Raw genomic sequence first — 21,161 nt, forward strand, 5'->3', positions numbered from 1 at the left:
CTAGCCGTTAGCTTGCGGCCATATTATCTACCTCGGGAGTTCAGTCATGTGATCTGTGTGTGTTTTTACATCCCTCCGAGGGCCGACGCAGCAGCTGCCTGTGAGGAAACACACACAGTTACAGCAAGACTGCAGACACAACACCCTGAGGCTTTCATTATTATAGGGCTTTGGAGTTGACGTCACGCCGCAATGCATTGTGGGAGCGCGGCACCATTTTCGGGGTCTACGAATCAAAAAAAACAGACTGTGTTGGAACGACGATTACAAGATGCTTAAAAGCAGCTCAAAAGAGAATGGACTGTATAGAGACCGATTACATCCAGAGGTGAAGCAGCGATACTTGCAGAAAATAGCGTGCATTGGAAATGTGGACCCGTATGAAACACGGCCGTGTAGTAGAAACCCTGAAGACCAACCGCTACTGACATAGCCTGACATATTTTCGTACCTTATCTGTGGAGTCAGCGCGTACAAGTCGTCATTCAAACAAAGGTAAGTCAGCTCGAGTACTGCGTGTGAAATGCGGTTGATTTCCCTCCGAACATTCAGATTAGTGCAGCATAAATTCATTCATGAGGGGAAATTACAGTGAGAACATGTGGAGGCTGTTAGGTGGATAACATAGTGAGTTCAGTGCATTGATGAGACATTGTCCTGAAGGATTTAGTTATTCTCTATGGTTAAAGAAATTGCACTGATTTATTCATATTTATTATAAATAATTCTAATTACATCTTGCTTCAATATTTGTATCTTGTGTCACTAAAAATACATTTTATTTTAGTTTTATACATTGATTAATGACCTGCAGAATCTCCTTATCATATTAAGTGATTCATAATTGTCACTTTATGCTTTCTCCATCTCTAAAGTGATTACATCCTTGCATTACATACTTTAGGTTCATTTTCTGCAGGCAGGTTTCTGACAGAGAACAGGCAGATTTAGAATATAACATGCAGCGTTCTATTGATGGACACATAAAGAAATGAAAAATTACATGTATGTGCTAACTTTCTAAACACTGTCACATTTATGATAAAGTAGATAAAACACATTTATGTCGGCCTTGGCTCATAGTTCTTGTCTTTAAATGAACTTTGTGTGTGTTTCAGGTACTGCACTCTCAAAGACTGAATGAACCAGCATTGCAGCCATGGGTCACTGTGAGCATCACAGGGAAGGTTGAAGACGCCCACTGCACCTGTATGGCCGGAGTCGTGGAGACCTGCAGCCATGTCCCTGCTCTTCTGTTTAATATAGAAGCAACAGTGCGGATCTGTGGCACAAGGACTGTTACAGATGAACCTGCATACTGGGTTTTGCTGGGTTATGTGACCAAGATACAGTCAGTGGTTGGCCATAAGATAGACTTCTCCTCTTCAGCTGCCCAAAAAAAGGCTCTTGATCAAAACATAAACAGACCATCCGTATTGAAAGGTAAAAGGAGCCGTCCTCAAAAAAGAAAAATCCCACCTGCTACTGTGGAGGAGTTGTCACTGCTATAATGCCATAATGTTTTATATAGGGGTCTAGATTTATGCCTGAAGTGCACTGCCATGTAAATAATTTGCATTTACTGAATATGTACTGACTGAGTACCACTGTTCAAAAGTTGAATAAAGAAACAAACTAATTTTTGCCTCTTTTTTTTTTATTATTAAAACCACTTTATAGAACATCACATCAGTTACAGTGTAGAATCCATGTCATTTATAGTTTACAAAAGAAAAAATGTTTACATAAAATCATGACAGTGTTTACATGATATCACGCACTACTAACATTATTTACTGTATCTTTTGAAAAAAAAATACCACTATTTATACAGCAAAAGACTTAAGAATATTTAACAGGAGCAAGTTTCATTTTCCCTGGTTTTACTACAACACTGTTCAACAAACGCAGCAAACCTTCACCATCTTATCCAGAAGGGTCACCTCTTCACCCTCACATGGAAGAAGTAATCTGATTGGCATGGTGGTAAGTTTGAAGCAGGTCCCTTATGTAGCACTGGAACACAGTCACGATGTGTTTCATCCATTTCATAGGCTGGTTTGCTGCAATAATGCCAAATAATTAGAAACTCTATAAAGAGAAGGTAGTTCTGCAAAATCACTCAGTAGGATGTTTGTTCTAATTTGCTATGACCTCAGAGCGCATCGAAAATAAAACTAATAGGCTATAAAGAGTGATATGAACATATTTAGAACTTACCGGAATGAAAATGTCTGGAGCACCAACAGATATTTGGAGATGGAAGAGAGCTGGATATCAGCTCGTCTCACAGCTGCTATCCAGGCTAGACGCCTTTGTTTGGTAACATTGATACACAAGCTGCCTCATGTTGCTTCCAGGTTGGGAAAGAATGAAAAGATAAACCCTTTTCAACCTTATTCTCTTGCCGGTCGTGCGATCACACATTGCAGCCGACCACACAGCAAATACGAACCATGGCTGTTGTGTGTGCCTTCACTTCCTTTTCACTTGCGCTAGACCCCCAACATGGCGAATCGGGCCAAAATCCTTTCCACGCCCACCCCTGTGACATCACGCTCCAAAGCCCTATATCTGGAGACTTCAATCATGCCACACTGGATTCTACTCTGGCTGCTTTTCACCAGTTTGTGAATTGTCCCACAAGGAGCAACAGGACAATTGACCTACTGTATGCCAATGTGAGAGATGCATACAGAGCCACCCCCCTTCCCCCACTAGGGAAGTCAGACCACAACCTGGTTTACCTACAGCCACAATGCACACCCCTCGTCCAAAGGCAGCCTGTCACAACACGCTCCATCAGGAGATGGACCCCAAAAAAGGAGGATGCTCTGAGAGACTGCTATGACACCACAGACTGGGATGTGCTTCTGAGCCCACATGGTGAGGACATAGAGGGGGCGACACACTGTCTGACAGACTACCTCAACTTTTGTGTGGACACGGTGGCCCCTGCTAAGACGGTACGGTGTTATCCTAATAACAAACCGTAGGTAACACAGGAAGTCAAAGCTGTCCTCAACATGAAGAAGAAGGCTTTCAGGAGCAAAGTGAAGGAGGAGATGAAAGCAGCACAGCGGGAGGTGAAACGCTGCCTGAGGGAAGCAAAGGCCACCTACAGGAGGAAGGTGGAGCAGAAGTTAGGGCTTTGGAGTTGACGTCACGCCGCAATGCATTGTGGGAGCGCAGTGCCATTTTCGGGGTCTACGAATAAAAAGAGACACTGTGCTGGAACGAAGACGACAAGAATCATGCTTAAAAGCAGCTCCAAAGAAAACGGACGGTATAGAGACCGATTGCGTCCAGAGGCGAAGCAGCGGTACTTGAAAAAAATAGAGTGCATCGCAAATCTGGACCCATATGAAATACGGCAGTGGAGTAAAGACCCAGACGACTTACCGCCACTGTCCTACCCAGATATCTTCATCTATCTTGTTTGTGGAGTAAGCGCCTACACAGCGAACCAGTTTCGTAATTACAAGTCACTGGAGGCGCACATACAATTTACAAACGGCCGGGTGCAAGATTTGGCTATTTTCAAGCCGCCAAACTGCGAGTACGTCGTGATTCATACCAAGGTAAGTCGGCTGGAGTGCATTGTCCACCCCCTGCGATAATTAATGTTATACATGTATCATTGAACTGCTAAAAAGTTGTTATCCTATTATGTGCCCATAATTGTAAAGTAGATGCAAGCAAACACATTGATAATCAGGCAAATTATTACCTAACGCCAATTTGTGTCCCCCCTGTCTCATTTCATTTCATTTATTGTCTTTACATCAACCTTGTCCTTGTATGTTCCAGGTACTGCACTCCCAAAGATTAAATGAACCTGCATTACGGCCATGGGTAATTGTAAGCACCACGGGGAAGGTCGAAGCCGCACACTGCACCTGTATGGCCGGAGTTGCAGAGACCTGCACCCACTGCACTGCACTGCTGTTTAAAGTGGAGGCAACAGTGAGGATCCGTGGCACAAAGACTGTCACAGATGAATCAGCCTACTGGGTTTTGCCGGGGAACACAACCAAGATACTGCCAGCGGCTGGCCATAACATTGACTATACATCTTCAGCAGCACAAAAAAAAGACTCTTGATGAAAATATAAACGGACCGTCTGTGGTGAAAGGCAGAAGAAGCCGTCCTTCAAAAAGAAAGATTCCTTCTTCTATGTTTGAGGAGTTGTCACCAGTGTTAGACACACTTCAAAAACACAATAAAGCAGTGTGTTTGTCTGGATTGGAGAAATACTACACATCACACACTGTCAAGTCATCCACATTACCACTGTCTCTGGCGTGTTTGCAAAACACAGGAGCAGAGTCCCTTGGCCTTACCGAGCTACAACTGCACTGTGTAAAGTACGAAAACGCAGCAAAAGTTACTGAAGAACAGGCAGAAGCTATTGAGGTACGCACAAGACTACAACACAAGAGCCCAGAATGGTATGTTTGGCGTGCTGGGAGAATCACGGCTTCAATGATGCATGCTGTGTGTGCCACCACTGTAGAAAAACCCGCCATTACTGTGGTTAATCGTGTTTGCTATCCTGTGAACTCTGTGTATACTGTGCAAACAACTTGGGGACTGGAGCATGAAGCAGACGCTCGCCACGCCTACACCCAGAAAATGTCAGCGTGTCACAAAAACCTACAGGTCCGTATGTGTGGTTTTCTTGTTAACACGGCTTTTCCTGAAGTAGGTGCATCTCCTGACGGTCTAACCACGTGTGAATGTTGTGGGAAGGGGTGCCTGGAAATTAAATGTCCATTTAAGTACAGATCTGACAGCATTCAGCAAGCATTGGATGCACATGACAAAGACTTCTGCCTCGAGTTGACAGCAAATGGACTTAACTTGAAGAAGACACACCACTTTTACTCTCAAGTGCAAACACAGGTGTTTGTGTCCAACGCAAAGCACTGCGACCTCGTGGTTTGGACACAAAAAGACATGGCAGTTGTACGCGTCTTCCCAGATGTGCACTTCTGGGAATCGCGTTTAAAGAAAGCTCAGGAGTTCTTTCAGAAGGTGTGCCTTCCAGAACTAGTAGGAAAACATTTCTCTATGCAAAATGCAGCCCTGAGTGGTCACAAAGTTTTTCTTTCTGGTGTGTAGTTTTTATGTCTGAAGTGCATTGAAATATGTATAACTTGATTTCAACACTGCAGCACTTACCATGTAACAATTGTCTAAGTGTAAAATAAAGCGTCAAATGCAGATCTTTGTCGTTACCTGGCTTTTATTATAATGTTATTTTAGTGAAACACAGAGTTTAAAGCTATGATAAACAGTCAATTATAGTATACAGATACAGAAATGGTTACATAATGTGATGTCAGTGTGTTCATACAAAAAAAAAAAAAAAAGGTTTTCCTAGTAGTATTTCCTCAGAGACATACTCAAAGTTTTCACAATCATTAATTAACAAGAACAAGTCTCATGTATGTCTGGCTTCACTACCACACTGGGGCACATGTTAACCAAAACACAACACACACGCACAATTTTATCAAGAAAGGTAACATCTTCACCCTCACATGGAAGAAGAGAACGGATTGGCATGGTGGTGTGTAGCATTTTGAACTTATTGCGCAAACTGCCAATTACTCGCTCGACATGGATTCTTAGGTGTGCAATGGCTCGTGTATTTTCAATGTCCTTGGCATCTAGTTGACAGAAGCCCCTTGTAAATCCTGGGATCTTAACCTCCGCACACATCATTCCCACCGCATCTCTGATGTCAAAGCCTCTGTCAGCCAAAACTACATCCCCTGGTAACAGCTTGTTAAGTATGCCACATTGCTCTGTGATGTGTTTATCTGATGCACGGCCCCCCCACCCCTTAGAAATGAATGAAATTGCACCTTGGGGAGTAATCCCGATCAGGTATTTCATGGTGTGTGTACCCTTGTAGTGCGAGTATGTTTGAGCACGAGCCTTTAAATTAGATGGTCGTTCTGTACGAATTTCAAAACAGTCAACAATGATGGCTACCCGATTTCCAAAAGTTTCCATAAATTGTGGAGGCATTGTTGCTTGCAAACAGTGCCTCTCTGGCCAGTGTACAAGTATTCCTAAGCGGGCATACAAAACGTCAATTGTATCAGCAAAGACAGAAGAAAGAGTTTTGTGGGAGACATTGAATAGATAACTAAGATGCTGGACAGGAAGATCAAGTCTAAGTCGCATAAGTGTGAGTAAAAGCATTTGGAAATGCGACAGTTTCTTTGATGCTGGTAGGAAAGCTTTTACATTGTCTAGCACAGACATAAAAATAGCAAAACAAGTAAGACCAGTGTAATATTTCACTTTTTCCGTGTCACCCTGTAAAAAGTTTTCATTCACCTCTGTCTTGTCCAACAGTGATTTAAGCTTTCTGTTCTCCTCCAGCAGCCGGTTTATTTCTGCTCTGCTCTGTACACAGCGCACACAATCAATTGTCGGTCTTTGATCTTCTGTCTGTCTCTCTCTGAGATCAGCGTTTTCTGCATCTGCACCTGTTACCTCTGCTTCTACGTGTCCATCACAAATCTGGCCCTCAGACAAAATCACAGGGTTGTTATGGTGTTGCTCTTCTGTGGTGTCCATCTCTGGCTGCTCTTCTGTGGTAACTTCTGCTGAGGCTTCACCTTCACACTTTGCTGCTCCATTGTGAAAGCCTGTCCAATACAAAGAGTGCAAATACACAAGGAAATTTTTAAGTGGTTTATACATTAAGGTCGTATGAATACTCAAAAATGTATGTGATGATTGACGGACACTAAGATCAACTTTTAAAATAAGAGATTGTGGTGGGGGGTGCGGTTGTTGTTTACCTCCTACTAGTGCTTTCTTTTGTTCCCGTTGTGTTCGCCTCCTGTGACGGTCTGCATGTGATGTTCGGATTTCGGAGTGCCCCATGTGTAGCGTTGGTACCCAGTCTGGATTTGTTTGATCCATTTCATAGGCAGGCTTCCCTACAGTTGTGCAAAAGAATTAGCGAATCTTCACATAGCACATATGTCTGCAAAGTCACTCCATTCGATGTTTGATCGCATTTTCTATAACTTCCGAGACCACCAACGATAATATTATTCAGCTATAAAGTGTGATATGAACATATTTAGCACTTACCGGAATGAAAATGTCTGGAGCACACCAAGTGATACCGGGAGATGGAACAGAACTTGATATCAGCTCGTCTCACGGCTGCTATCCAGGCTCGACGCCTTTGTTTGGTAACATCCGATACCTGAGCTCCTTGAAATTGCTTCCAGGTTGGGAAAGCATAAAAAGACAACCCAAGCTTATTCCCGTGCCGATCGTAAGATCGAACATTGCAGCCGATCACACAGCAAGTACGAACCATGGTTGTGCTTTTGTGCTTTTGCTCGCCCGCCGCTTGCGCTTAGACCCCGAAAATGGCGGATCAGGCCAAAATCCTTTCCACGCCAACCCCCGTGACATCACGCTCCAAAGCCCTATATGAGGGAGGTCTGGAATGGTGTGAAAACCATCACAGGCCACAACACCAAGAATAGCACAGTGGGGGGGGGGGGACTGTGGAGAAGGCAAACGAACTCAACAACTTCTTCACCAGGTTTGACCAGCCCACAACCCCCCCACCCTCACCCTCACCTTTACTACAGAGCCCTCTCCCCACTCTCCTACCTCCCTCGCTTCCCCCCCTTCCTGACACTATGACACCCCCCTCCTCCAATCCCTCTCTCAACAGCAGGACATCTTCCCCCCCCTCCTTCCAATCATCTCCCAGTGCCACAGTGGATCAGGTCAGGAGACAACTGAGGAAGCTTCGCCCCAGAAAGGCAGCAGGCCCAGACAAGGTGTGTCCTAGGATGCTAAAGGCGTGTGCTGCTGAACTTGGGGAGCCACTACAACAAGTCTTCAATCACAGTCTGCGACTGGGGAGACCGCCCGCCCTCTGGAAGACATCCTGCATCGTCCCAGTCCTCAAAAGGAGCCGGCCCAATGAGCTGAATGACTTCCGACCGGTGGCACTGATGTCACATCTTATGAAGACTCTAGAGCGGCTCTTCCTCAACCTCCTCCGACCACAGGTACAACATGCCCAGGACCCACTACAGTTCGCATACAAGACGGATGTCGGAGTGGAGGATGCCATCCTGTACCTCCTACATAGAGCCCACTCACACCTGGACAAGAGAAAAGGCACGGTCAGGATCCTGTTTCTTGACTTTTTCAGTGCCTTCAATACCATCCGGCCCTGTATGCTTCAGGAAAAACAGGATGCAGGTGGACCCCTGCCTGGTCGCTTGGATCTCCAACTACCTCACTGACAGACCACAGTACGTCAGGCTGAAGGACATCATGTCTGACACTGTGGTCAGCAGCACAGGTGCACCACAGGGAACTGCGCTGTCCCCTCTTCTCTTCACCCTGTAAACCTCTGACTTCTGCTACAACTCTGAATTATGCCATATTCAGAAGTTTGCAGATGACACAGCCATCATGAGGTGTATCTGGGATGATCAGGAAGAGGAGTACAGAAGTTTGGTGAGGAACTTTGTCGCATGGAGTCACACAAACCACCTGCAACTCAACACCTCAAAGACTAAGGAACTGGTTGTGGACTTCGGGAGGTCCAGAGAAGGCCCACTGCCGGTTCAGATAGAGGGAGAGGAGGTGGAGGTGGTCAACAAGTACAAGTACCTCGGGCTGTGGGTGGACAACAAACTGGACTGGTCATGCAACACAGAGCACCTGTATAAAAAAGCCCAAAGCAGACTGTACTTCCTCAGGAGGCTGAGGTCTTTTAACATCTGCAGGAAGCTCCTGAGGATGTTTTACCAGTCGGTGGTTGCTGGAGTACTTTTCTATGCTGTGGTGTGCCGGGGGAGCAGCACAGCAAAGAAAGACTCATCCAGGCTGGAAAAACCGGTCAGGAAGGCTGGCTCTGTGGTCGGCACGAAGCTGGACACTCTGGTGTCAGTGGCAGAGAAAAGGACACTAAAGAAACTGCTGGACATTATGGACAATGCTGGGCATCCTCTGCACACGGCCATAAACAACCAGAAGAGTCTGTTCAGTGACAGGTTGCTTCTCCCAAAGACAAGAACCAACAGACTTAAAAACTCCTTTGTCCCACACACCATCAGACTGTTTAACTCCTCTCTGGAGGGGAGAGGGAGGGGAAGCAGGAGGACAAAGGAGGGGGGAACAACTAAGCTGTAGTGCCTCTTCACTTCACTGTGCAATACCTTTTGTGCAATACTTTTTGTTAATAGTCAATGATGCAATAGACTTCAATGCTTGAAATGTGCAATTCACTTGTATTTTTATTCCTATTTATTCTATTTATCCCCTTCGTATATTTTTTATTTATATATGTCTCTGTATTTATATGTATGTATATGTATATATATGTGTATATATATAATATTCTGCTCATGCTCTGTAACTTCTGTCGGTGCTGTGCTTTTGGAAACCGAATTTCCCAGAGGAACCCACCCGAGGGATTAATAAAATTTTATCTTATCTTATCTTAAATGGAAGTGATCACCTGGTTTAACATGTTTGTCTCTGTTTTTCTTTTCAGGTTGTCATTCAGAGCAGCCCGGTAAGCATCCAAAGGCATTTTTACTATTCTTCAGGTTTTGTGTTTTTGAGTTATTTATCAGCTGCACAGTAACTGGAAAACATACACAGCACTATGCACATTTGCTTCAGTGACAAATTTGCATAGTGCTGTGGTGTAATATCCAATATCCTGTTTTATTGAAATGGAGGACCCCTCTGTTTCAATAAAAGGGAAACTGCGACTTTACAGAGAAACTGGAGGAACCAGTATATACTGTGTAAATTACATTGTTCAGACCTTCAGTTGATTTAGGTTAATCCTTCTTAAAACAACATGCACAAGAATGCCAGTACTCATGATTTCCCGTAAGAGTGTTGCATAGCTCAGTGCTGTGCTTTTGGAAACTGAATTTCCCAGAGGAACCCACCCGAGGGATTAATAAAGTTTTATCTTATCTTATCTTATCTTATCTTATCTTATCTTATCTTATCTTATCTTATCTTATAGTGTCTGTCTCCCGAATCCAAACTGGAAGCTGGTTCCACAGAAGAGGGGCCTGAAAACTGAAGGCTCTCCCTCCCATTCTACTTTTAAATACTCTAGGAACAACAAGTAAGCCTGCAGTGTGAGAGCGAAGTGCTCTAATAGGGTGATATGGTACTACAAGGTCATTAAGATAAGATGGGGCCTGATTATTTAAGACCTTGTATGTGAGGAGCAGGATTTTGAATTCAATTCTGGATTTAACAGGAAGCCAATGAAGGGAAGCCAAAACAGGAGAAATCTGCTCTCTCTTTCTAGTCCAGTCAGGACTCTTGCTGCAGCATTTTGGATCAGCTGAAGGCTTTTCAGGGAGTTTTTAGGGCTTCCTGATAATAATGAATTACAGTAGTCCAGCCTGGAAGTAATAAATGCATGAACTAGTTTTTCAGCATCACTCTGAGACAGGATATTTCTAACTTTAGAGATGTTGCACAAATGGAAGAAAGCAGTCTTACATATTATTTTTAATATGTGCTTTGAAGGACATGTCTTGGTCTTGTATTGTACAGCACTTTGGTCTACCAGGTGTGTTTTAAAAGTGCTGTTCAAATAAATGATGATGATGATGATAATTGGGTTTCAAAAATCTGAATCTGCATTTTTTTTGGGGGCTCTAAGAGTTTCTGCAAGACTAATTTCCAGGCCAACATTATAGTTGAGAATAGAAATAATAATCATTGTATGCATTCAATAAAACAGAAAGTCCACGAGACCTGGAAGACATTGGTAAAAAGAGCACTCAGCGTGTGCAACTACCCCCAAACGGCAAAGAGCTGTAGTCATGGTTTGTGTTGTACAGCTCTCTCCGAGCACTTTTATGTGATATATTACACAATATGGTTTCTTGAAATTTTTTTCCAACATCAAATCAGCCCCCTGGAGGATGACCTCAACAGCATCACAGACTGCATTGTGGATTACATGAACTTCTGTGTCGACAACACCGTACCCATCAAAAAGGTACGGTGTTTTTCTAACAACAAGCCATGGATAAATCCTGAAATTAAGGCTCTCCTCAAGGAGAAGAAGAGAGTCTTTAGATCTGGAGACAAACAGGAGCTGAGAGTTGTTCAGAAGAAGCTGAAATGGAAGATAAGGCAAGGAAAGGAAAACTACAGGAGGAAGATGGAAGAGCAGCTGCAACAGGACAACATCAGAGGGGTTTGGAACAGCCTGAAGACAATCTCAGGACAAAAACCAACCCCCCAGGCTGCAGGAGACTTGGGGTGGGTGAATGACCTAAATAAATATTTTAATAGGTTTGATCAAACACCCACCCCTCCCATCACCCCTCCCACAGCATCGCCCCCCCTGCTGCAATCTCCTTCATCTTCAGGGACTGCCTGTCCTTCATCTCAGGACTTCACACCTCCCAGCTCCCAGTCATTACACCCACCCCCGGCTTCTGTGGACTCCAACATACACCCCCCTCCCCCAAAATCCACTCTTTCTATCTCAGCACTTCAAGTGAGGAATGAGCTTCGCAAGATCAAGGTGCGTAAGGCTGCAGGTCCAGATGGCGTCAGCTCCAGGCTCCTGAGATGCTGTGCAGATGAACTGTGTGGCATCCTAGGTTATCTGTTCAACCTGAGCCTGTCACTGGGGAAAGTACCACAGCTGTGGAAGACCTCCTGTGTGGTACCGGTACCAAAGACCTCCCATCCCAAGGACCTCAGCAGCTACAGGCCGGTAGCCCTGACATCGCATCTGATGAAGACCCTGGAGAGGTTGGTTCTAAACCATCTGCGCCCCCTGGTGAGGTCTTCATTGGATCCGCTGCAGTTTGCTTACCAGCCTGGCATTGGGGTGGAGGACGCCATCATCTACCTCCTGCACTGAGCTCTGACTCACCTGGAGAAGCCTGGAAGCACTGTGAGGATCATGTTCTTTGATTTCTCCAGTGCTTTCAACACCATCCAGCCACGACTTCTGAGAGACAAGCTGGAGCTATCGGGAGTGGACCACCACATGTCCCAGTGGATACTGGACTACCTCACAGAACGTCCACAGTATGTGAGGTCACAGGGCTGTGTCTCTGACATGCTGGTCTGCAGTACGGGGGCCCCACAGGGAACTGTGCTGGCACCGTTCCTCTTCACCCTCTACACTGCGGACTTCTCCATCAACTCCCCACGCTGCCACCTACAGAAGTTCTCTGACGACTCTGCCATAGTCGGCCTCATCACAGGTGAGGACAACTCAGAGTACAGACATTGGACTCTGGACTTTGTTTAGTGGTGTCAGCAGAACCACCTGCTGATCAACGTCGGGAAAACCAAGGAGTTGGTGGTGGACTTCCGGAAACGCAGACCCACCACACTGACACCGGTGAACATCCAGGGAGTGGACATTGAGATAGTGGACTCTTATAGGTACCTGGGTGTTCACCTGAATAATAAACTGGACTGGAGCTACAACACTGATGCTCTTTACAGGAAGAGTCAGTGCAGACTCTACCTGCTGAGGCGGCTGAGGTCATTTGGAGTACAGGGAGCGCTTTTAAAGACCTTCTATGACTCTGTGGTGGCATCTGTCATTTTTTACAGTGTGGTATGTTGGAGCAGCAGTTTATCGGCAGCTGAGAGGAAGAGGTTGGATCAACTCATCAGGAAGGCCAGCTCTGTTCTGGGATGCACCCTGGACCCAGTGCAGGTGGTGGGAGACAGAAGGACTCTGGCCAAAATAACATCTCTGATGGACAGAGTCTCCCACCCCATGCATGTAAATGTTGCTGAACTGCAGAGCTCCTTCAGTGACAGACTGCTGCATCCTAGATGCATGAAGGAGCGTTTCCGCAGGTCCTTCCTCCCTGCAGCTGTCAGACTGTACAATCAGAACTGCTCCCAATAATCATCGATGTTTACATCTGCGCTGTAACTGCAATAAGTTAATCAACCGATTCGCACTACAACCTGGTTTGCCTCTTATCTGTAGTTATTTTTATTTAATTTAATAATTGTATAGTACTCTCTGTATATAGTAACCATTGTCCTTAATGTAAATATGTAAGAAAAATTGTGTATGTTTCTGTTCTGTGTCCTGTGTACTGTTTGTTTGTTTATGTGTCTTTTTGGCTGTGTCACGGTTCTGGGTCAGTGTTGACCCAGCATTTTGAGTTTGTTATATTTTGGTTTAATTTTGCATTATGGATTGTTTTCTTATTCTCTTGTAGTGCTTGTGTTGGTGGTGGCAATGATGGTGGTGATGATGATGATGATGATTATTAGAGTTTCATGTTTCTGTTTATTCGTGTTTTAGGAATTGTAGTCATGTCTTGTTTGAGTTCCATGTGTCATATTCTGCCTCTCAGTCTGCGTCCTTGTTTAGTGGTTTATGGTTTCTTGTTTTGTTTTGAAGGCGTGTGCTTCATGTTAGTGTGTGCAGCTTTGTTCCCCCGTCTCGTTAGCCCTGATCTCTCCCAGCTGTGTCTCCCTTCTGTTGCCCATTCCCTCATTACTCCCCTGTGTATTTTAGCCCTGTGTTTTCCTCAACCCAGTGTCGCGTCGTACCCTCAGATGGTGCCTGTGTGTTCTTGTGTTCAGTATTTTCATGTTCACTGCCATCGCTCAGTTTATGTTTTGTTTTTGTGCCAGCAATAAAGCTGAGGGTTTAAGTTACAATTCAGTGTCCGAGTCCTGCGATTGGATCCTCCCCTCCGCCTGCCCGCACACAGAGCCTTGACAGGCTGCTGTTACAACCAAATTTCCCCTTGTGGGACAATTAAAGGATTAAAGGATTATTCTAAATTTGACCTTGGGTGCTAACAGTAAAGGTCAAGGTCAATGGTTAGTCAAACTAGGTACTCACCGCCAAGGCTTAGTATCTTGTTGTGAAGTTTGACCTAGAACAATAAAGTTTTTACTGATTTTCAAATTCGGCGTGACCTTGACTTTGAACTTCACCCAATTTTCAGCAAAAATTAAATCAGCTTAAGATGTTATTGGTATCTACTGTCACACAAAATTTGAAAATGATTAATTGATCGGACTAGTCTGGACTTTGTGACTAAGTAAAGTACTAATACTTTTTATTAAAACTGTTCATGTGTGTCTGCATTTGAGTCTTTTGAAAAAAAAAAAAAGTTCCCAAATTATAGAAAAAAGCTGTGTGAATTTAACAAGATAACAATTATTTGTAAAAGGTGTCTTCTTTCTCTTAAAGTGTGCATAACGTATACAGACAGAATGGTACTACACACATAACCTCCTTTGAGGAGAAAAAACAAACTGATAAGGTCTGTTGTTGCAGTCTGTTCAGGAGTTGGGTGGGGAACAACATTTTAGAAAATACATGCATCACCATTTTCAACAAAAAAAGCACACAGATTAACAAGCCTGACTGGATTCTTTGACAAGGCCCTCATAACAAATAGAAGTGGGTGGAGCTGAACATACTTTTTAGATATACCTGAAACAGTTGCAGATAACGATGGCTCTCCAACAGTTTGTGTGCTGTTTCACTGTGGTGATCATTTCCTTATGCAAAGGTAAGAAAAAAGTTGAATTTTTCTTCAGATATATTCTCATTACTGAGATTATATGTCAGGAGTGGAAGAAGTACAAGACTAATTACAGGTACAAATGTGACTATTCTAAATGTTTCACCTGGATACAAGGAAATAGTCCATTTAGCATTAATGTCAAAGTCAAAGTCACTGGACTGCCTCATGTTCACAGTGATGCACATTTATTTATTTGATATCAACAGTTTCTTCTCTATTCAGTCAGTTTCTCTCTTTTATCAAGTGCAGACATTTGATGCTCTCATGTTCCTTAGTTTACTTTGTCGTGTTTCATTATTTTTTTTGTGATGTTGAACTTCAGCAGAGTAACTGCATATGTCACAGTAACAACAGAGGTGAGGCTGAGTTGCAGTTTGTCTTGGCAAAGATACAAATCAAAGATTAAGTAGTAGATTAATGTTTAAAGGTTTTAATAATAGTCATCATTGTCTAAAGACCTTGGAAAGAAAAGTGTCTGGACTTCTTTAACTTTCTTGAAGATGTTACACCTCTAATCCAAGAAGCTTCTTCAGTTTTAAGAGCAAATGGTGGAGCATTCCAGATTTAAGGCCTACGGGATTGTCCCCCCCCAAGAGGGACAATGGACCTCCTATTGTTCCTCTGCCAAATCACACGAGCTAAGGTGTGAAAATGGGTGTGTGCGTCACATTCAGCCAAGCTTTCAGATGAACCCACTGTGAGACCTAGCTCCACCCCATCGATGGTCACTCACAGTGTACATAGATGGCAACTTTCTATCTGTCTTTCTACTGCTAACTAAGTTTGGTTTACAGTGCAAATTCAATCTGCACATCATTTTTGTTCATTAAAGTGCATTAAATACCTATAAGAGGTCCTGCCCTCCATCAGAGGATACTTTTGCATTGTGCCTGTTTGAATGATTGAGACTGAAGAAGTCGTCCTCAGTGTCATCATCTGATCATCCCTCAAACCTGTATCACAAACAAACAGCACCAATGAGTTTACATTAACTATCTTCTCTGTTTTTTTATTTGTCTGTTATCAGTTTTGATAAACTAAGAGTATAACATTATTAATTAATGGGTGGGAAAAATTGTGCTAACTTATTTTATAAGTTGCAGCGTAGTGAGATCATTTCCATAAATAATTTCATCGATTCACTTTCTCACAAATCTCAAAAAGAGAAGGCCCACTGCCAGTTCAGATAGAGGGGGAGGAGGTGGAGGTGGTCAACAAGTACAAGTACCTCGGGCTGTGGGTGGACAACAAACTGGACTGGTCATGCAACACAGAGCACCTGTATAAAAAAGCCCAAAGCTAACTGTACTTCCTCAGGAGGCTGAGGTCTTTTAACATCTGCAGGAAGCTCCTGAGGATGTTTTACCAGTCGGTGGTTGCTGGAGTACTTTTCTATGCTGTGGTGTGCTGGGGGAGCAACACAGCAAAGAAAGACTCATCCAGGCTGGAGAAACTGATCAGGAAGGCTGGCTCTGTGGTCGGCATGAAGCTGGACACTCTGGTGTCAGTGGCAGAGAGAAGGACACTAAAAAAATTGCTGGACATTATGGACAATGCTGGGCATCCTCTGCACACGGCCATAAACAACCAGAAGAGTCTGTTCAGTGACAGGTTGCTTCTCCCAAAGACAAGAACCAACAGACTTAAAAACTCCTTTGTCCCACACGCCATCAAACTGTTTAACTCCTCTCTGGAGGGGAGAGGGAGGGGAAACAGGAGGACAAAGGAGGGGGGAACAACTAAGCTGTAGTGCCTCTTCACTTCACTGTGCAATACCTTTTGTGCAATACTTTTTGTTAATAGTCAATGATGCAATAGACTTCAATGCTTGAAATGTGCAATTCACTTGTACTTTTATTCCTATTTATTCTATTTATCCCCTTCGTATATTTTTTATTTATATATGTCTCTGTATTTATATATCTGTATATATATAATATTCTGCTCATGCTCTGTAACTTCTGTCGGTGCTGTGCTTTTTGGAAACCGAATTTCCCAGAGGAACCCACCCGAGGGATTAATAAAATTTTATCTTATCTTATCTTAAATGGAAGTGATCACCTGGTTTAACATGTTTGTCTCTGTTTTTCTTTTCAGGTTGTCATTCAGAGCAGCCCGGTAAGCATCGAAAGGCATTTTTACTATTCTTCAGGTTTTGTGTTTTTGAGTTATTTATCAGCTGCACAGTAACTGGAAAACATACACAGCACTATGCACATTTGCTTCAGTGATAAATGTGCATAGTGCTGTGGTGTAATATCCAATATCCTGTTTTATTGAAATGGAGGACCCCTCTGTTTCAATAAAAGGGAAACTGCGACTTTACAGAGAAACTGGAGGAACCAGTATATACTGTGTAAATTACATTGTTCAGACCTTCAGTTGATTTAGGTTAATCCTTCTTAAAACATGCACAAGAATGCCAGTACTCATGATTTCCTGTAAGAGCTTTGCATAGCTCAGTGTTATCTTTCATCTCTGAGTGGTTTTAGTTACTGTTTAACTGTGGTCTCTTTGTTTACTCAGCATGTGGCAGCAGGGCTGTGAACAGCAGCAACATCACAAGAGACCAGCATGCAACACCAGGAAGTTGGCCCTGGTACGCTGAAGTAAACTCTCTCTTTGGAGGGTCTCTAATCACCGACCAGTGGGTGCTGACAACTGCATCCATCACACTATTGTGAGTCACTGCTGCAAGTTTACACTTTTGTAGAACATAAACCTGAATTGAATTTACGTTATATGAAGTTACGTTTTGAAAATGTAAAATAAATGGATAAAACCTTACATTCTGTTTTTCCATTCAGACATTTTATTCTGCAAATCACCAAAACTATTTCCACTAAACTTTTCTTCATTCTTCCATTTCAATCTAATAAAATAAACAGAGACAATTTAAAAGAAAATTAAAAACAGAAAAGTAATATTCTTGCACACAAGCTTCTTCACAGATCCCAAACCAGACGTGGAGGTTATTTCTGAGACTGGTAGAACTTCATTTTTCATTGAGCCTATTGTTTGCTTGGTTGTTACTTCTTCAGACCTCTGTTTGAATCATGAGCACATCCTTCATTTTTTCTCTCAGGTTTCAGTGTAATATTTTGATTTATTCTTTATATTTCTTTAAACTTTTATGTTGTACAAAGTCTTGAGTGACCCATAATTTCTCTTTATTTTGCATAAGAGAGGCCAGACTTTCACCTTGTTTTTCTTTGTTAAATGCTTTGTGGGCTTCATGAAGGTTTTTTTCAAGTTGTTCTTTGGATGCTTTTAAATCATTTTCAGTCCAGTTCTTGTACCTGAAAGGAGAATGTTTTTTAAAGCTCTGTATTAACCTTACAACCATACATATTAAAGTGTGTTAGGCGAGTGTTAACGTGATGGTTGCAAAGCTGAAACTTAAAGGAATTGACGGAAGGGCACCACCAGGAGTGGAGCCTGCGGCTTAATTTCACTCAACACGGGAAACCTCACCCGGCCCAGACACGGAAAGGATTGACAGATTGATAGCTCATACACCTCTTATCAGCTGTATGAAGTGAATTTTATCTTGTCTATACTGCTACGTAAATTCCATAAATTTAAGGTTTTCCGACTTGATATTCAGTTTTTGTTTTTTCTGTTGAAACCTTCAATTTGTTTCCGGGAGAAGAGTACGTGCTCTCACAGTTACCCGAAGATTAAAAAAAAAGGCTGATAATCTGATGTCGGAGTTTTCGTGAATGCAACTCAGAGCTGGAAACTCTTTTCCCTGACTGAGGTGTAAATAAACTAAACAGGCATGTTCCGACTTGGCAGATCGTTTTATCAGGCAGAAATTACTTCTGAATATTTTGAAGTTACTCTGTCATAACTGACAAATAAACAACTGAGGCATTCAGTTAACTCTGTCTGTAACTGAATGCCTCCACACTGTTTCCCTTCCCTGGTGGATACACCAGACATTACGACCATTTTTACTAGCATAGGAGCGTTACCACAGATGGTTGCATCGTCCACGTCACAGGTGCGGGATATCCTTAGGCTACGTCCACACGTACACGGGTATTTTTGAAAACGGAGATTTTCCGTTTTCGTTTTAAAAAATAATCCCGTCCACACGTAAACGCAGAAATGAAGGAAAACGCTGCTAGGAACATGCCAAAGCAACAGGTGGCGATATATTCCTAACCGTGTAGAAATGTTCGCCAATCAGAAGTCTAGAAGCCTCGGTGGGAAATAGTAAACAAAGGTGGGGCATAGAAACAGAACCGAGTCGTATGTGTGGAGGGACAGTAACTGTGTGTGTATATGTAAGCATTTAAACACTGCAGAGAGTACAATTAACAGTAACAGTATTGTAGAAATTCATTTCACCGAAACAATAACGTGGTGCACAGTGTGATGTTAAAAAAGGCGCACACCTTTGACGCTGCGTTTTCTCCGTTTTCCTCGTCCACACGTAAATGCAAAAACTGAGTTTTCGAAAATATCCACCCTGGCAGGCATTTTTAAAAATCTCAGTTTTCAGTGACCGAAAACGCCGTTTACATGTGGACGAAAGGTGCAAACACAGAAAAATCTGCGTTTTCAAAAATACCCGGGTACGTGTGGACGTAGCCTTAGTGCCAAGAATCAGTCAGGCTTCAGTCATGGCCATGTCAAAGAACAGGCGGCCATTTTAAGGGGCTGTATCTGTAAAAGCAACAGCTATTGACCAAAGTATTGTACAACTAGATGGATGAAATACATAAAACAATGAAACAGATTTAAAGAAAGAAAAGAGATAATGAGAAAACATGAGTAAAGCAGAACTGATTAAAAGTAATCAGAATTATATCTGGTTTAATGAAGAAATAATAAAAATGGGTTTTCAGATGGTTTTTGATAGTGTCTGATATTAAGGAGGTCCCGATTCAGGCAGCAGCCACTGCAAAGACCTGTTTTAATCTGGACCTCGAGACATCTACGAGCTTTCTACCAGAAAATAATTCATAGTTCCATCAATTACAGTCATTCAGTCATTCAGATCCTGAAGCAGCAAAGCAGCCCCAGACCATCACACTACCATAACCTTGTCTGACTGTTGGCATGATGTTCTTCTTATGAAATGCTGTGTTAGTTTTACACCAGAAGTAACGGGACCCAAACCTTCCAAAAAGTTCAACTTTTGTCTCGTCAGTCCATTGAATATTTTCCCCGGAATCTTAGGGGTCATCAAGATGTATCTGGTAAATGTGACATAAGCCTTGATATTCTCTTTGGTCAGCAGTGGTTTTCTGCTTGGAGCTCTTCCATTTTTGCCCAGTCTCTCTGTTTTTGTTGAACTCGTGAACTCTGACCTTTACTGAGTCAAGTGAGACCTTCAGTTCTTTAGATGTTGTTCTGGGTTCTTTTGTGACTGTCAGATGAGTTGTTGACATGCTCTTGGAGTAATTTTGGTAGATCAGCCACTCCTGGGAAGGCTCACCATTGTTGCAGTTTTCCTCCATTCGTGTATAATGGATCTCAGCATGGTTTGTAGTTTGGATTACTTTTCCACACAGGACCAGGTAGATCTGGGTAACTTTTTTTTCTCTTCGTAAATGAAATCATCATTTAAAAACTGCATTTTGTATTTACTCTGGTTATCTTTGTATAATATTAAATGTTGTTTAATGATCTTCAAACATGTCTGGGCAAACATGTCTCCAAACAAAGGCAGAAACATAATGAAGCCCAGACATGTTTGAAGAAAAAACAAAACAAAACCATAACTATACACCTTTGTAAGACTGATAATTTCCCTCAAATAAACACACACACGAATTCAAACCGTAGAAGGAAAAAGCAACCCCCTCAAAGGGTAAAAGAGAAAATATACTGTATTTTTCAGACCATAAGGTGCACCGGATTATAAGTTGCATTTAGTGAAACAAAACAGTCAGATAAGTCAAACTTTACTCAACTCATTCTTCTTGCTTCCTCCACTTCCGTACCATTGACTCAGTAATGCTGAATTCTCTCGCAGCTGCTCTATTCCCATGTTGTTGCAGTATATTAATGACTAACCTCGTATTGTGGATGGACTATGTCAGTTGTTCTCCTGACTGAAGTTTGGTCTGTTTACAGCATCCTGCCATGCAATTGCATTTGTCCCTAACCATTGGGAACCCTCACATTAACTTTTTTCGAGTGGGGAAAAAAGTTAGCGTTCATCCTCCAGCTTCACTTGTTTTTATGTTATGCTAACATAGCTGTGTCGCTAGCGATCACGTAGCGATCATTTTATTAAAGATGAAAGAATTTAGACAGCTTTTAACTCTCAGTGATGCCGCAGTGTTCGTTTGACCTAAAGCGGCGGAGTTTTGGACCCAGATTGGTCCGAGACCACAAGGCTCCTGACTACGGTAGCCGTAATGCTCCAGCAAGCCATCAAGCGGTGCGGCTTTGTAGCTTACCAAAACATTTTTTGACAGATTTTTGAGCACCGTGTACCACATAAAATCGGTTCAGTCAGTAAGCCCAACCAGAATTCATACATAAGTCGATTTTTGAGAAAATTAAAGGATTTTAAGTGTGTCTTATAGTGAGGAATATACGGTACAATA

General features: G+C 42.8%; 3 protein-coding genes across 4 annotated transcripts in view; 2 read left to right on the forward strand and 1 right to left on the reverse strand.

Moving 5' to 3' along the window:
* Window positions 1–3,141: 3,141 nt before the first annotated feature.
* LOC109197373 (uncharacterized) lies at window positions 3,142–4,124 on the forward strand. Its single transcript, XM_019352365.2, has 2 exons — window positions 3,142–3,581; window positions 3,811–4,124. Exons 1-2 carry the CDS (start codon window positions 3,174–3,176, stop codon window positions 4,102–4,104), a joined length of 702 nt encoding a protein of 233 aa, XP_019207910.2. The 5' UTR covers window positions 3,142–3,173; the 3' UTR covers window positions 4,105–4,124.
* A 1,267-nt stretch (window positions 4,125–5,391) lies between these two features.
* On the reverse strand, window positions 5,392–7,468 carry LOC109197372 (uncharacterized). Its single transcript, XM_019352364.2, has 3 exons — window positions 7,124–7,468; window positions 6,826–6,966; window positions 5,392–6,669 (listed from the first exon to the last, which is right to left on the reverse strand). The coding sequence occupies exons 1-3, from the start codon at window positions 7,356–7,358 to the stop codon at window positions 5,432–5,434; spliced, it is 1,614 nt and encodes a 537-aa protein (XP_019207909.1). The 5' UTR covers window positions 7,359–7,468; the 3' UTR covers window positions 5,392–5,431.
* A 7,011-nt stretch (window positions 7,469–14,479) lies between these two features.
* Window positions 14,480–21,161, forward strand: part of LOC102083100 (testisin) — a 90,522-nt gene continuing 83,840 nt past the window's right edge. Inside the window, exons 1-3 of one of the 2 annotated variants that reach the window (XR_003217533.1) lie at window positions 14,480–14,577; window positions 16,690–16,710; window positions 17,119–17,272. Coding sequence is in view for 1 of the 2 variants with exons in the window: in XM_019353312.2 (XP_019208857.1) it covers window positions 14,520–14,577; window positions 16,690–16,710 (79 nt within the window). In the remaining variant the exon portion in view is untranslated. The remainder of the gene's footprint in view (window positions 14,578–16,689; window positions 16,711–17,118; window positions 17,273–21,161) is intronic. The other variant, XM_019353312.2, reaches the window with a different exon arrangement.

This window comes from Oreochromis niloticus, linkage group LG3 (assembly GCF_001858045.2).
Source record: "Oreochromis niloticus isolate F11D_XX linkage group LG3, O_niloticus_UMD_NMBU, whole genome shotgun sequence".
NCBI lineage: Eukaryota > Metazoa > Chordata > Actinopteri > Cichliformes > Cichlidae > Oreochromis > Oreochromis niloticus.

Bases quoted from the DNA above. Each gene is read 5' to 3' on its own strand.
- LOC109197373 (XM_019352365.2), top strand. From the start codon at position 3,174: ATGCATTGTGGGAGCGCAGTGCCATTTTCGGGGTCTACGAATAAAAAG. The intron at 3,582-3,810 runs GTAAGTCGGCTG...TGTATGTTCCAG, and splicing joins ACGTCGTGATTCATACCAAG to GTACTGCACTCCCAAAGATT.
- LOC109197372 (XM_019352364.2), bottom strand. From the start codon at position 7,358: ATGGTTCGTACTTGCTGTGTGATCGGCTGCAATGTTCGATCTTACGAT. The intron at 6,967-7,123 runs GTAAGTGCTAAA...GCACAACTGTAG, and splicing joins CTCCAGACATTTTCATTCCG to GGAAGCCTGCCTATGAAATG. The intron at 6,670-6,825 runs GTAAACAACAAC...TGTATTGGACAG, and splicing joins AAAGAAAGCACTAGTAGGAG to GCTTTCACAATGGAGCAGCA.